At 45.0% G+C, this 16,736-nt stretch overlaps 1 protein-coding gene across 1 annotated transcript; it reads right to left on the bottom strand.

Moving 5' to 3' along the window:
- Positions 1–782: 782 nt before the first annotated feature.
- On the bottom strand, positions 783–3,135 carry ccn2a (cellular communication network factor 2a). Its single transcript, XM_058056836.1, has 5 exons — positions 2,877–3,135; positions 2,587–2,803; positions 2,252–2,506; positions 1,953–2,164; positions 783–1,831 (listed from the first exon to the last, which is right to left on the bottom strand). Exons 1-5 carry the CDS (start codon positions 2,937–2,939, stop codon positions 1,535–1,537), a joined length of 1,044 nt encoding a protein of 347 aa, XP_057912819.1. The 5' UTR covers positions 2,940–3,135; the 3' UTR covers positions 783–1,534.
- Between the last annotated feature and the right edge of the window lie 13,601 nt (positions 3,136–16,736).

The raw sequence follows: 16,736 nt of genomic DNA, 5'->3' as shown, positions 1-16,736 counted from the left end.
GATATCGCGGAAGTTCATTAAACGCGGTCGGGTCTGGACACTAATTAAAACTGTACATGCAGAACAGCATGAAGGACTGTCAACACTTCCGCATTTACTTCTTCTACGGATTCATTCACTATGAGGCGTAGCCAGCATGCAACACGTCACTGCCCTCTGCAGCCCATGCCTTGAACAGCAGTTTAGGAACACACAATACACAGTTCCATATGTCCAAAAGGACTAAATATTATTATTACAATATAATTACATTATAATGATAATATTGCATTAGTTTACAAATATGGAACGAATGTGTTTTTGTGTAGCGTTGCTAATATTTAAGTTAATTTAGGCTAATTTCACGTGACTGAATGAATGTCTTCGGTCAAATTGATTGATAGGTGTAGTGCGTTAATCTGCCACTAGAGGACGACAGACAACAGCAAACTACTGTGACGCTTGCACGTAAATACAAGGTTTTGCCCTTATGGTATTGCAACAAAGTGGACACCATAGGACGCCCCCTGTTGGTTGGTCGTTGAAGGCCCTCAATTTATTCATCATGAGAATATATCTCACAGAACACTTTGTTAGGTGCGCTATGTAATAAGATCCTGGCTTCATAAATATAAAAGCTCGTTTTAGAAGTATTTCACAATTTGTTTTATGATTATTATTGTAGTTTGCAGCGCTGTAGCATTCATTGCTACATTATTGCATAATAGGCCACATGATGCTTAATTTGGCAGACGTTTGTCTTGAAATTGATGTGACAAAAGCAAAGGAAGAAAGGGGAGCTGTCACGTTTGTATCAAAAAATATAACCTTTTTATTTCCAGCTACAAAGTGAAACATGTAACAATGTGTCACACTTCTCAATAAAATAGTACAAAATACTGTCGTCCAAGAAACACTAATGATACATTTTCCAAAGCACAGAACAAATTTGGCTTTTAAATTAACTTAAACTGTACAAATATATACATCATTTACACAAAAAAAGAATGAAATCACAATTCTTCCAGTCTTTTCCTTCTATTTATGTACAAAATAGACTCTTTTGTTTCCTTCTTCTTTTTTTCAGTGCGTCCTAACTTCTTTTTTTTTCCTCCTTGGGGCGGAAACTCATACATACACGCACACACAAACAAAACACACACACATATTCAGCCATGTTTGCAAAGGGAAGAAGGGTGGCCTGCTGTGGTCTGCAGACGCCCTCTATGGGTGAGGGGGGGTTATTACACACCTCATTTACAGAGGAGGTCAAAATTGAGAGCAAAAAATGGACGGGTTGATTTGGAAAAGCTGCCCAAACCAACATGGACGTGATAGTGCAGGAATCTCTCTGAGCTGCGAGGCAACTCTCCGTCTGAGCTTTCAAAGTGCACCAGCCGCTCACGCCACGGACACGACACGCGTCCGACTTACTTTTTCAGCAAAGAAGATCAAAATAAAACCAAAAAACTTGCAGGCTTTTGATATACCGAGCTGCGAAATGAGATGTTTTCAAGTCACAAAGCTGCCGCGTGGTCGCCCCCTGGTGGCCCCATCACGCCATGTCGCCCATCATCTTCTTGTAGTACATGGACTCGAAGATGTCGTTCTCGCCGGGGCAGTTGTGGTGGCAGGCGCACGACTTGATGAACATCATGTGCTTCTTCATCACCTGCCCGTCGGGGCACTTGAACTCCATGGGCAGGGTGGTGGTCCGGTGGGGGGTGCAGCAGCGGCCGTCCAGGCACACGCCGCAGAACTTGGGTCTGTAGGACTTGGTGGTGGTGCAGCCGGAGATCTCAAACTTCATGGGCTTTGAGAGCCTTGGGGTGCGGATGCATTTTTTCCCTTTCTGAGAAAAAAAAACAATAACTTTAAAAACTTTACTATTTAGCTGAATGTAATGCAATGGTGTTGCATTCAAGTGCTATCATATTTGAAGGAAACTAGAAAAATGTGGATTTAAGACTCACCCTGATGCTCTGCTCCAGCTGGGACTCGCAGGGCCGTACCATGCAAAGCCGGGTCTGCTTCTCTAGTCGGCACTCGCGGTTATCATTGGTGACCCGGGTGGAGACCCCAAGACCGCAGGTTTTGGAGCAGGCGCTCCATTCGGTGGTCTGAACCAGGCAGTTCTCCCTCATCATGGAAGGATCTGGACCGTAGGTCTCTTCTTGGCGGTAAGCTGTATGGACAAGAAGAAGCTGCTTTTAAGAGTGTGTGTCGGGTGGGATTGGGGGGTGGGGACGGGGGGACGGGGGTCTTTACTCACCAGGCAAAACAGAGCCCATGAAGCTGTTTGTGTGCTGCGGAGTGTCGCACACCCACTCCTCACAGCACTTCCCTGGAACTTTGACCCGTCGAGGCATGGGGCAATCGGGGCTGGGGAGGCGCACGTCCATGGAGCAGAGGGGGACGCATCCCACCGCCCCGTCCAGGCACGTACACTGGTACTTGCAGCTGCTCTGGAAGCTCTCACCGCTCTTGTACACCATTCCTCCAAACACACAGGTGGCGCCCTCTCTCGCTGGAACAAAAACACACACTCACCATCCAGCTCCTTAAAGACACCTTAATGGGGCGGGGGACGGGTGGCAGGTGGCTCACCTGTGCAGACTCCGATGCGTCTGTTAATAGGGGAGCCAAAGTCGCAGTAGAGGCCCTTGTGGGGGTCGCAGGCGTCCCTCTCGGTGCAAAGCTCCCCCATCTGCTTGGCGCAGACCCTGCAGCAACCGCAGCCGTCCGGTACCAGGCTCACGCCGGGGGCGCACTGAGGGGGGTTTGAGGGGCACGTGCACTGCCCGCTGCACTCCTGGCCTGCCGCCTGGAAGCAACGAAGACGCTTAGTTGGGGACGGGACGGACGCGAGTAGACGCCAAGAGAAGGTGAGGACTTACCAGGCAGGAGAAGAAGATGCAGGCAAAAGGCAGGAAAAGAACTTTCTTCATCCCGGTGAGCATCTTTTTCTTTCTGGAACTTTGACAAAGATTCTTCCTGGAAGTCGGTAGAAGGGGGAAAAGCCTTGCTGTCCTCGGAGAGAAGAAGAAAGCGTCCGCGATCGAGTGGATCTCGTGTCAAAGGAGGTGGGACTCCGTGGTGAAAGCTAGAGTTTAGCTTCGGTTGGTCCGACGGCTCGGTCTGAGTTCTGGTCGGAGCGCGGCGCCGCTTTTATGGCCAGTCGGCCCTCGTGGCGACACGTCACTTGGGTGGGAGGGATGAGGTAGGAGCGGGGAAAGGAAGGGGGGGGGGTCTGAATGGGGAGCCAGCCCTGGACAAACATGGACATGCTTGGCATTCTTTCCTGGCTTCCTGACCCCCCCTCCCTCCCCTCCAGACATCCCACATTCCTGCTGTCTGAAGCGCAACACCAGCGCCCCCCCCCCAGCGGCTTTCATCTGGAAAGGTGAAGTCTGCCTGGAGGCCTGGGACCCCCCACTGGGAATTCCTCAAGGCTGACTTCACAAACACGAGCTATAAATATGGATTTAAGGAAAGCAGAAGAAAGGAAGGTGCTGTGGTATTTTTACTTTTTTTTTGGGGGGGGGGGCGTTTATTGTTATTTTTACACTTATACGACTGATATGTTAGGATGGGGGGGGGGTCCACTGCGGTGTATGCTGTGGTATTTTTACTTTTTTTTTGGGGGGGGGGGGGGGGGTATTGTTATTTTTACACTTATACGACTGATATGTTAGAATGGGGGGGGGGGGTCCAACGCGGTGTATGTTTTTTTTAACAGTGCTTAACTTCTTTTTACACTTCCACGACTGGCTACCGTCTTTGTTTACTGCTAAAAATGCTGAAGTCTGACCTGGAACAACATGGCCGACGCCTGTAACCATTTCCACGTGGGGGCGGAGCCCAAGGATTAATGTGTCGTAACATTTGCTGAATGAACACGCGGCGTGAAGAAAGAAAAAAGAAAAGTCATTAGTCTGAGCCGGAGATCCATCAAAGTGGAGCGGCCTGCTCATGTCGTAGCGCTCTGGGCTCGTGCGGTTACGTCTGAGGACGCCGCAAAAAAGGCATTTTTGTCGGAGCACGTCACGGCCTTATGATGCGTTGGATGAATGGATGTCATCTCAGCGCCTCTCATCTACGGCCAGACTGACGTTTTAATGGCATCTGTTGCAGTCGTTAAAGGGCCAGCGCCAGGATCTATGTGCTCTACGTCTATGATACACAGGCAGACTGTCGACACAAACATACCATGACGTGTTTGTTAGGTTGCATGTCACACATTTGAATTGATCTCACATTCTATTTCATATTTAGGGCTTTATTTTGAAATATTTTATATTGTAATTTCATTATGTTGTAAAAATGTTTGCACTTCATCTCATCATTATGACTCTTATTTGGTAATCCCGACTTTTCATGAGAAAACATTAGGATTATTTTTCTTTTAGTGGCAGAAACGGGCTTCCATTGTTTACGTTAGGTGGTTAACGTCTTTTTACTGAGCGTTAAAAATGCTAAATTACGGCTGAACACATCTCCTTCACAGGTAAACAACTTAAAGTGGCCACAGTTTGACTCTGGAACAGATGATTTCTACTCCAGTGGTACCTTAGTTTGTTCTAAAAGGTTTGACAAAAACCCAATAATGTAGATCCATGGCCACAGTTTGACCCTGGAACAGATGATTTCTACTCCAGTGGTACCTTAGTTTGTTCTAAAAGGTTTGACAAAAACCCAAATATACGAAAACCCAATAATGTAGATCCATGGCCACAGTTTGACACTGGAACAGATGATTTCTACTCCAGTGGTACCTTAGTTTGTTCTAAAAGGTTTGACAAAAAGCCAATAATGTAGATCCATGGCCACAGTTTGACCCTGGAACAGATGATGGTACCTTAATTTGTTCCAAAAGGTTTGCCAAAAACCCAAATATATATCAATTTTTTTTTCATGTAGAGTACAAACGGAAGAGGTTCTAATTGGTGATGGAATTATCCAATGACTTTGGCCCCATGACGGGTTATTTAGTCAATAAAAACTGCACGGACAGTGAGTTAGGAAGCTTGTTGCTACTTAGCCGCTAACAGCAGCAGCTTGAAAAGGCATCAGAGTAAATAAAGACACGGGATGTACTTTTGTACCCTGTGTCCCACTTGAGAAGACAGCCAGTGTCGGTACGCAGCAGACATCAAATATGTACGTTTGTTTGGTACAACATGAACCTTGAAAAAGTCTGCTTTTCAGCTCGTCTGAGTCAGGACAAAGAACTGCCAAAAAGATCCCGACTTAAGTGAAAAAGCAGCCGGCGAGACCCCGCCTGGACGCACGTACAGTATGGCGGAACATATTGACGGGAATAACAACTCCATGTTCCGTGCTCATCTTCCTAATGACCTGTGGCGGGCCTTGAAGAGACCGAGCGTACCTGGCCGGCCTTGCTAAGAAGCAAATGCAGGAAAAAAGGCGAGACAGAATGGCTGTATTGTTTTGTTCACACACCAGGCGAGACTCTTATGAAAGGCATCGGAAATGAAAGCTGGAGCTGCAGGAATGTGTGAGGAACGCCAGCAGACAGGCTCGTAGTATGTGGAGGAAGCGTTGCCATATAAGGGCGTGTGCGCTTGTCCTAATATGGATATGTTCTCTTTCCACGCTGGATCAGCACGCCGCTGAGCAGGAAGCAACACGGGGCCTCAGTGAAAGTGATGTCAGTCATCACAGCCTCAGGACTATCAGGGGGGGAGCATTCCATCCAAACACCGAAACCAACCATATGGAACTACTTCACAGGACAGCGAGGCTGGCGTCTCTGCTGTTGCCATGGTGACGTCACGTACTGCTTTAGCTCTGGATCAGCCAGGACACCTATTAGCCAACTTGGCTTATTATCAAGAAAACCATTGAAGTTCCGCCCTTAATGAACACTTCATTCATTCATTCATTCATTCATTTTCTACCGCTTTTTCCTCACGAGGGTGCTGGAGCCTATCCCAGCTGTCTTCGGGCGAGAGGCGGGGTACACCCTGGACTGGTCACCAGCCAATCACAGGGCACATATAGACAAACAACCATTCACACTCACATTCATACCTATGGACAATTTGGAGTCGCTAATTAACCTAGCATGTTTTTGGAATGTGGGAGGAAACCAGAGTACCCGGAGAAAACCCACGCATTCACAGGGAGAACATGCAAACTCCACACAGAGATGGCCGAGGGTGGAATTGAACCCTGGTCTCCTAGCTGTGAGGTCTGCGCGCTAACCACTCGACCGCCGTACCACCCTAATGAACACTTATGAGCTTTTTTTTGTTGTTGATCAATGAAGTGAAGAAACAAGGCCACAGTTTGACCCTGGAACAGATGATTTCTACTCCAGTGGTCCCTTAGTTAATCATTTTCTCAACAGCTGTGTTTATTCTGTATATTTTTTGTTCAATCTCGTGGTGTGTTAAGTGCGTCATTGGCTTCCAAAAAAACGAACGCTAACAGCTCACAGCCTGAGAGAAGGTGAGAGAGTGTGAAAGTAAGGCATACTTTCTGATAGGAGTCACGCAAAACACACGCTCCCCTCCCCAACCCTCCCAGTCAAAGTGCTGACATGGGCACAAACAAGCATGGCGTCATGCTCGACGTCAAGTGCGAATGGCAACCTGGAGGTCACGTTCAGGGATCCCGGGCGGCGATGCCAGCGCCGTGACCTCATGGTGTGACATCACGAGCGCCTTCTAAAGTTAGTCAGCACCTGTGATGTTGACAGACAGATCTGGTCGGTGCGGCTGACGACGGAGGCGGAAAGATCACGCCACTGCCGGTGATGTCATACACGACGCTAAAAAGGGTGTCTGTGTGTGTTCGCTAGCTCTTCTACTCACAGCCTCAATGTGCGCTTTTATGAGGATTGATGAACATGGCTCCTGTTTCGCTGCTGCTGTAAGGCCTGGGAGGTGACCAGGCAAAATTATACTGCAGCAATTTGTTTCTGAGGTAAAAAAATAGGATAAAAATTAAAAAATCAAAAATGCTAAAATATATAAACCTCCGAATGTCCTTTTTTGTAACTGTGGCTAAAAGTAGACAGAACATGAATGTCTAGGAAATAATATTCATTCATTTTCTACCGCTTATCCTTACGAGGGTCGCGGGGGGTGCTGGAGCCTATCCCAGCTGTCTTCAGGCGAGAGGCGGGGTACCTAGAAAAAACCCACGCATGCACGGGGAGAAACTCCACACAGAGATGCCCGAGGGTGGAATTGAACACTGGTCTCCTAACTGTGAGGTCTGTGTGCTAACCACTCGACTGCCGTACAGCCTGAAAATAATATTAATAAACGGAATATTTTCGTAATTAACATAGAAAACCTTTTTCAATACAATGTTTACCATTATTAGAGCCCTCTAGACAGGAAATAACATCCCTACAGTCACCTTTGCACTCCTATTACCCAACATAGTAGATATAATCAGAAGGTATTTAAGAAATAAATAAGACTTGAGCTTGTGTGTGTTTCAATAAATGTTATTATTGTGCCTGTGAGATAAATAATAACAATATGTGAGTTCATTTATTTTGTTTTCCTAGTTAGCAATGTTGTGTCCGTACTATAGAGTATAATACATTTATATATCATTGTATTATTATTGGGCGGCACGGCGGTCGAGTGGTTAGCGCGGGAGACCAGGGTTCAATTCCACCCTCGGCCATCTCTGTGTGGAGTTTGCATGTTCTCCCCGTGAATGCGTGGGTTTTCTCCGGGTACTCCGGTTTCCTCCCACATTCCAAAAACATGCTAGGTTAATTGGCCACTCCAAATTGTCCATAGGTATGAATGTGAGTGTGAATGGTTGTTTGTCTATATGTGCCCTGTGATTGGCTGGCGACCTGTCCAGGGTGTACCCCGCCTCTTGCCCGAAGACAGCTGGGATAGGCTCTAGCACCCCCCACGAAAATGAATGAATGTATTATTATTGTCCCAAAATGTCTTTCATTTAAAAATATTATTTGTATCGAGTGTCCCCGAATGCACCGTGCTGGATGTGAGCGCTTCCACTGTACGAGCAGAGAGTCCCACGCATGCGAGCCAAAGTGTGTCCGTATTAAAAGCGTGTTTCCATCCCAGCTACGGTTTCAGCTATATATTATATTATATTAGCAGAAGCTGGCAGGCGCACGGAGGAATGTTCCGCCGCCGCCATCAAAGCGCCAGCGCTGTGTAAACTCCCCTGCCAGAGAACCACATCTCAGAAATGATTAGACTTGCTTGTCCATATTTTTGGGCGCGTCTTTGAACTGGCGTGGGTGTAAACAACACCTGCACTAAAAAAGATAGAAGAGTACTCCCCTCTAGGCCGCCCCATGTGATACTCGTTGCTAGGCGGACTTTGTGATGGCGCCCACCTCAAAATAACAACGGTTAGGGACACAGCAGGGAAAGGACAAGGAGACGGGGGTCACATGATGCATGGTACTACTCCTCTTGGGTCATTGGAGAAGCAGGAACATGATTCAATTCACTCCGACACCACTAAAACATGCAACAACATGAATAACAATAATAATGCTGGAGTATACAGCTCAGGGGTCACAAGGAAATCATCTGTTCCAGTGTCAAACTGTGGCCATCGCAAAGTGTACAGGCAAAGTTATGGGTAGCATGGTCATACAAGTTCAGATAAGTAAGAAAAATGTAAAAAACATTGGTTTCGATAACAAGTGACACAGAGTCTTACTTAGGAGAAATGATCCGTTCCAGGGTCAAACTGCGGCCATCCTTAACTACTGTACAGGCGATGCTTAAATAGCAGCATTTCAACTGAAAAAAAGTTTTTTAAAAAGTGCAAACATAAAAACACGACTTTGGGGTGTTGGGTTGACTTTGGAGGTATCCGGTGCAGGTGTGCCTAATGTAGTGACCGGTGAGTCTATACCGAAATGCATTATGGGAAGACGACTCCTTAATGATAGTTGGCATCAATGGAAACTTTCCTGAAGCTTTGAGAATGGAAAGTAATAACGGGCAGGGGGCTGGGGTTGGGGTGTCCTAAATGATTGGTTCAGGTTTTAACAATAGCGGGGAGTCGGGGTGGGGGGGTGGTTGGTGGGTAGATGGATTCTCAAGATGGAAACAGTGTCTATTTAAAGACTCGCCGGCTGGGAGAAAAAAAAAATGTCCAGACTGGAAACATGCAGCCATCTTTTTTTTTTTTTTGACAGGCACCAAATAGCTGCGTTTTGAATTACGGGGCCTTAATGGGCCGCGATATAATATACCGAGCGTCTGATTCCGCTGGGGCATACTTGGAAGGTCGGTCGCATTTTTGGGTGCAAGGCTTTCTCATTAATCATTTAGCCGCGCACTTTTAAGAGCTGGGCTTATGCTAACAAGGGAGGCCGTATCGCTTACGCCGGCGCTGTGGACAAAGCGCTAATAAAAACCACGCTCACAGGTGGAAACCAGCAATAGATGGAAGGCACGGCAACATGGACGCACGGCGGGGGGCGGGGGAGGCTAACAGAGAGTGGAAAGTGTTTAGACTGCAAGACGCGGGATGACCATTTCGGCCTCTTTCAACAAACATCTCAGCTGCGGACGCTGCGGCGCCACACACATGGACGCCAGCAGTCAGGTGGTCTCCGTCCACGTCGTGTGCGTCCCGGATGGACTCGCGTCTGCTCCACTGACCTTTCCGTTGTTAGGTCAGCGAGGTTTCTAATCTTAGACTCCTTGTTGCACAGCGGCTACTTCCTGTACTGGACCTCACACCACTCAACTATTCACGGCTGGCGGTGGTGACCATCACTTTGTCTCGGCATCTAACCGTGCACGGACAAATCACATCTGTGACCCCCCCCCCCACAGCAAGCTTTCTAAATATAGCAGTAGGTCTTCCCCGCACACGATGCCGACGGAACACATCCAAACACAAGGAAACCTCCGACATCTGACACAAAGTCCAACTTCCCCACCAGGACACAAGAGAAGAGAAACGCTATTACATAATGGGGGGGGGGGGGTCACATGATTAAAACATGACAAGATTTGTAGTACGAAAACAATCACACGCCATGTGCATGCGTGTCTGTCCTCATGTCTGGCCTGCAAACGGGCACGTTCACTCTTAGCACCCTTTTGTCATACAGTATTATTGTCTCCGTGGGTGGAGGCGGGGCCACTAGGATACACACTGAGTGTAGGTTGCAGAAGAGTACCGGAGAAATGAAATTAGTAGCATTCAGCATACTGTATAAAAGTTACTACCTATTCATGTACTCATCGTATTACCAGCATACTGTATGGAGGTTACTACTTATTACTACTCATCTTATTACCAGCATACTGTATGGAGGTTACTACCTATTAAAGTACTCATCTTATTACGAAGCATACTGTATGGAGGTTACTACCTATTAAAGTACTCATCTTATTACTAGCATACTGTATGGAGGTTACTACCTATTCATGTACTCATCGTATTACCAGCATGCTGTATGGAGGTTAATACCTATTAAAGTACTCAACTTATTACCAGCATACTGTATGGAGGTTACTACCTATTCATGTACTCATCGTATTACCAGCATACTGTATGATGGTTACTACCTATTAAAGTATCTTATTACCTGCATAATGTATGGAGGTTACTACCCATTCCTGTACTCATTGTCTTACCAGCATACTGTATGGAGGTTACTACCTATTAAAGTACTCATATTACCAGCATACTGTATGGAGGTTACTACCTATTCATGTACTCCTCGTATTACCAGCATACTGTATGGAGGTTACTACTTATTAAAGCACTCATCTTATTACTAGCATGCTGTATGGAAGTTACTATCTATTAAAGTACTCAACTTATTACCAGCATACTGTATGGAGGTTACTACCTATTCATGTACTCATCTTATTACCAGCATACTGTATGGAGGTTACTACCTATTCATGTACTCATCATATTACCAGCATACTGTATGGAGGTTACTATCTATTAAAGTACGCAACTTATTACCAGCATACTGTATGGAGGTTACTACCTATTAAAGTACTCATCATATTACCAGCATACTGTATTGAAGTTACTATCTATTAAAGTATGCAACTTATTAACAGCATACTGTATGGAGGTTACTACCTATTCATGTACTCATCATATTACCAGCATACTGTATGGAGGTTACTATCTATTAAAGTACGCAACTTATTACCAGCATACTGTATGGAGGTTACTACCTATTAAAGTACTCATCATATTACCAGCATACTGTATTGAAGTTACTATCTATTAAAGTATGCAACTTATTAACAGCATACTGTATGGAGGTTACTACCTATTCATGTACTCATCGTATTACCAGCATACTGTATGGAGGTTACTACCTATTAAAGTACTCAACTTATTACCAGCATACTGTATGGAGGTTACTACCTATTCATGTACTCATTGTATTACCAGCATACTGTATGAAGGTTACTACCTATTCATGTACTCCTCGTATTACCAGCATACTGTATGGAGGTTACTACCTATTCATGTACTCATTGTATTACCAGCATACTGTATGGAGGTTACTACCTATCAAAGTACTCATCGTATTACCAGCATACTGTATGGAGGTTACTATCTCCCCATCCTGCAGGAGGGGGCTGTTTATTGCTGCTACAAATGAGGATGGCGGGGCCTTGGAGGAGGTCTGCGGCCCGACTACTTGAACACATTTTGATCCTTGCCACATTCTGAGCTGGGACCAGCCAGGTGCGGCGGACGCTTTGAGCATATTTCCAGCAGCACCATTTCAAAGCCATTTCTTTGGCCCTTGGCAGCTCTAGCGGCCATCACACAAATTTGCTCAGCTTTGCGGCGCGGCGATGCTGACCACATCCTAACATGTAGCCATCGCCGATTGAATTAAAACTCTTGCGGCCAACACAAGAGGAGAGCGTAAATGTAAACATGTACTCCTTTGAGGAAGGCAGCCGCTTCCCCAGTAAAGGCCAAGTCGCCGCCCCCCCCCAGCCCCCGCGCCCTATTAGGCTGGCACACGACTGCATAGCTGCACTAATTAGCTTCCTGTAAAAGCCTTGGATGAAAACACGGCCTTTAATCACTCGCCGCTGCTTTTGTCTCAATGGCTGCCAAAGTAAATGTTGCCTCAAGCCCAAAGAGAGAGACTGAATGTAAGCGACTGAATCTGCCTTTTTTTTTGGGGGGAGGGGGGGGGGGGGGGGTTGTTTGCTTGGCCGTGCAGGTGTTTTCATGTTGTGAAGACTTCACCTGAACATTCCTCAAATGTCCACTTTCATGTCCATGCACAGGTTCTTCTTCAGGATTCTTGTGTGTACGTGTGTGCACGTTGTGTCCAAATTCTCCCCGGCTTCTCTAAACATGCCAATCAAGCTGCTTTGACCCACACAGGAAGTTAGACGCAACGCTGCAGAGCTGGGAAGTCTTATTATGGGACAAATCTGAGGTTGACGTGTTTAGACTTCCAAGGTCCAGTGTTGCTCTGGAAGCCGTCATGAAGTCCTCGTACGTTGTTCTCACGGCTACAAAAAGCATTTCTTCTTTGGCTGCACGGTGGCGTGGCTTTCTGTTAAAGTCCCGCCTTCCTGGGTGTACCGCAACCTGTCAGTTTCTGCAGTCCTACATGTCAATCATGTTAGAGATTTCTTCGACAGGGGCATCTATGGTCAAGTCCCGCCTTCATACGCGAGCAGACTGTATGGCAATTGAACAATTGATTCTCAGTCATCGTTTGTGCAGTCATTGTTCAGTCTATATGTCAATCATATTAGATATTTCCTGGACAAAAACTTGTTGCCATTGGACAGATTGTCATTCATTGTTCGTGCAGTCATTGGGTAGTCTACTTGTCAATCATGTTTGAATCTTCCAGGACAGAAATATTTTGTACCTTATTTTTTCCTGTTCAATCTTACGGACAGATCCTCCATCATTGTTCAGTCTATATGTCAATCATGTTAGATATTTTTTTCTCGACTAATCCGCCATCATTGTTCAGCCTATATGTCAATCATGTTAGATATTTCCAGGACAAAAGATATTTTGTTTGTTACTGTTTCCTACACAATCTGACTGTCTGGTGATTGGACAGATTCTCAGTCATTGTTCGGTCTACATGTCAATCATGCTTGATGTTTCATGGACAAAGACATTTTGGTTCTTACTGTTTGCTGTACAATCTGACAGTATGGCAATCGGACAGATCCTCCATCATTGTTCAGTCTATATGTCAATCATGTTAGATATTTCCTGGAGAAAAACTTGTTGCCATTGGACAGATTGTCATTCATTTTTCATGCAGTCATTGGGTAGTCTACTTGTCAATCATGTTAGATATTTCCAAGACAAAAGATATTTTGTTTGTTACTGTTTCCTACACAATCTGACTGTCTGGCGATTGGACAGATTCTCAGTCATTGTTCGGTCTACATGTCAATCATGCTTGATATTTTATGGACAAAGACATTTTGGTTCTTACTGTTTGCTGTATAATCTGAGTGTATTGACAGATTCTCAGTTTGTGCGGTCATTCAAATCATATTAATATTTCCTGGACAAAGCCATGAGGCTTCCTGCACAATCGGACTGACTGTATGGGAATTCGACAGATTGACAGTCATTGTTCGGTCTACATGTCAGACATTTTTTTTTCTGATTGACCGTATCGCTGTTGGTTTGAGTCTCAGTCATTGGTTGGTGTACATGTCTGTCAATATGCTCGAGCATTTTGACATTTTTAAACTTAATTTTATTCATTTATTAATTTTAAGGACATATTTTTTGGTATTTGTAATACTAAATGAAACAGCGCTGTGGCTTATGGCAGCAGCCGGGCTGGTGTTCCCATGTGTTCTAATTGTTTCCAGATATTTTTTTGCACACTGGCTAAAAGGACCCCTCCCTGTCTGGGTCTTTCCCCATGTGAGTGTTAGCTGCAAGGTCAAACACCAGCTCGTGTTAGTCCGTCCATCCGTCCGTGCGTCAGCTAGCTGGCAGGTCACGGCGGGTCGTTTTGTTACTCGACGCTTTTGCACGGATTTGCGAAATGTAGCTCGCGCGCTGACAAGTTGAAATCAGCCAATTTGGGGGGGATTTATGACTGATTGTGATGAAGAATTGTGCCTAGGCTAATAAAGAGCGTACCTGGCAGAGAGGTAGTCAATGAAGAAACGCACCTTAAGTGTGGCGCTAATGAACCACCATATAAAATGTCTTTTTTTTTGGTGTCAGCTGCAGACTTGGCAGAGGGAAAAATAGAACGTTCCCATCTTCGCGGCTTTTCACAACGACATGCAATTATTCCCCCTGCTGAGACAGAGCGGGGGTGAAGGTGGATTCCTCACCGAGGTGAGGAGGAAGTGATGACGCAGGAAGGAGTCATCGCTCAGCTCGCTGTCAAAACTTTCACACGCTCCTCGTAGGGACCACGACACGAGTTAATAACGTTGCATGCTAAACTGTGCTAGGCGAGGCAAAATGTCTACTTCTTGTACAAGTAAAGTTGGCGTAAAGTGTGAACATGAAAAGGAAAAATAAGTAAACTATATCTGAATATGTTTTTAGCGAAATAGCTATCTAATCTCTTGGCTTGTTAATGCTAAAGCAGCCCGATGTATCTTAACAATTAAATCTAAATATTCTTAGCTAGTTAACCAGACATACTATGTCGCTATCATTTTGCTAAGCTATGCTACCTAAATGCAAAATTTGAAAATAATCTACAATAAACTTTATTTAAAATGTAGCACTGTTCGCTAGTAAACTCCTAGCCTAGCACAGTATATGTTGCTACTGAAGTAAATAGCACTATTACTTGCTTGTTAACCACCTTGGTTAGCCTCATTAATTCATTGCAGAAAGTCTGGAACGAACGTTAAGCAAATACATTTTTACAAAAAATACAAGAAATCAGGTCAATCATGTAAATTCAATTCATCCATTTCATTTTTTTAGTTTTCCAATTATACTTCTACCAGGAGAAAACATTAAGAACACAGTTGACGTTAACAAAAAAACACGCTAACCGGGGCAGACGCTAACCAAGGTCCCCCTACAAACTTCTAAGCTAGCTAGCAAACTGCAGAATCTGAAAACATTTGACTACTTCCACAAATATACTTCATTTAAAGTGTAAATTGGTTGATTAAATGTGAACATTTAAAGCAATAGCCGGGAATAATTATTGAGTTGTGCGGTCATCACGGCACCAAAACGTCTACTTGAGAGCTTTAGCGTGCACGCAAAAAGGATGCTAATGCTAACGCTGACTATGACATGATATATTCGATTCCCAAGCATCAAAATGTCAGTCGCACATCATTAGTTGACGCCCAATGGCTTCCTAGCTAGCTTCCCTGTTAGCTTATGAATCCATCAGCGGCTAAGGAGGAAGGAAGGAAGTCAAAATTTTTGCCCTTGCAGATTGCAAATGTCTCCATTTTTTTTCTTTCTGATGAAAGTTAAACTACGGGAACTTTACGGTAGAAAAAAGACGGGATCTTCCCGAGGGAATCGGGAGGGTCGACAGGTATGCGCTAGCACCACATTGGATGAAGTAGCCATTTTAGCTGCAGCGGTGTAAAGGCCAGACTGTGCCAAAAGACATTCATCAGGCACTCCTCATTCGTCTAAGTCCAGTCCCTTGTGTCTTAAAGCGGCGCAGCCATTTTCGGCGGGCTGGTTCACAGTACAATTATTGAAACAGCCGTTACGTAACACGGAGGTGTTGTGTGACACCGTGTGAATATGAAGCCTTGTCCCACTGAGGACAGCCTTTAACGGGGGCGCCGTCGACCGCTAGGTGTTCCGTCAAAATCTCCGGAGGCCACATTCTCACACATTTTTTTTATATTGCTCCTAAAACACTTCAGTCAAATATTCCACAAGTCCCCTAACTGTTTTTCCACATCGATACGGTCTCTTTACTACCTCACCCCCATTAGCTAGCTTTGTGTTTCATGAAGACAGTGCCGTTGTTTGTACCAAACAGGCTAACTATGTTACAAATCTTACCATCGACGTCATTTGATTATTCTAGAACTCCACAAGGAAAAAGAAAAGTTTTGCTAGCTACCAAACACAGCGGCGCAATTGCTCCAATTGGACTTCCTGGTTTGCCCGGGGCTTGTTGCTAGGTAGAATTCGAAAAGCATTGCTCATGCTCAGGTACAATAAGTAGATCCACCCATTTTCTATGGCGCTTAACCTCACTAGTGTCGGGTATGCTGGAGCCTATTCCAGCTGTGTTTGGACGAGATGCGGGGTACACCCTGGACTGTACAATAAGTCGATAATAATAATAATAATAGTCATCATCATCATAATGGAAGTAGCTACTGTTATGGTCGTACTGGAACTAAAAGTCAACTTTGAAATCACCTCTGAAAGTCACTTCCTGTCCACACGTCTGTAAGACACACAAGCATGGGTCTTAGTTGTATCTTAAATGGCTTATTTTGTCTGATGATATACACTTTATTGGGTAATTGCAGTGCAAGGGTGACTATAGGGGTGTTATTTTATGTCAAGAGAGCGCTAATAATGGTCAAAACGGTATTTAGAAAATCAAACAGGTGTTCTATGCTCTAACTATGGCCGATAGCTAAACTAAAATATTGCATTCATTATTGTTAGAAAGCCCATAATTTACATTGCATTGTATGTTCAGCTTAGAGTGCAGTGTTAGTTCTCAGGCAGTATTCAAGATTACATTCTGTTACTTAGTATTTGATATTGATATTAATTTCATAAACATTGTGACTGTTAGAAAG

Source organism: Doryrhamphus excisus, chromosome 19 (genome assembly GCF_030265055.1).
Source record: "Doryrhamphus excisus isolate RoL2022-K1 chromosome 19, RoL_Dexc_1.0, whole genome shotgun sequence".
Classification (NCBI taxonomy): Eukaryota; Metazoa; Chordata; class Actinopteri; order Syngnathiformes; family Syngnathidae; genus Doryrhamphus; species Doryrhamphus excisus.
This window is presented reverse-complemented; position numbering and strand designations above follow the sequence as displayed.

Excerpts from the sequence above, each read along its gene's own strand:
- ccn2a (XM_058056836.1), bottom strand. The coding sequence starts at position 2,939 with ATGCTCACCGGGATGAAGAAAGTTCTTTTCCTGCCTTTTGCCTGCATC. Across the intron at positions 2,165-2,251 it reads CATGGGCTCTGTTTTGCCTG|CTTACCGCCAAGAAGAGACC; the intron begins GTGAGTAAAGAC and ends TTGTCCATACAG. Across the intron at positions 1,832-1,952 it reads AGCTGGAGCAGAGCATCAGG|AAAGGGAAAAAATGCATCCG; the intron begins GTGAGTCTTAAA and ends TTTTTTTCTCAG.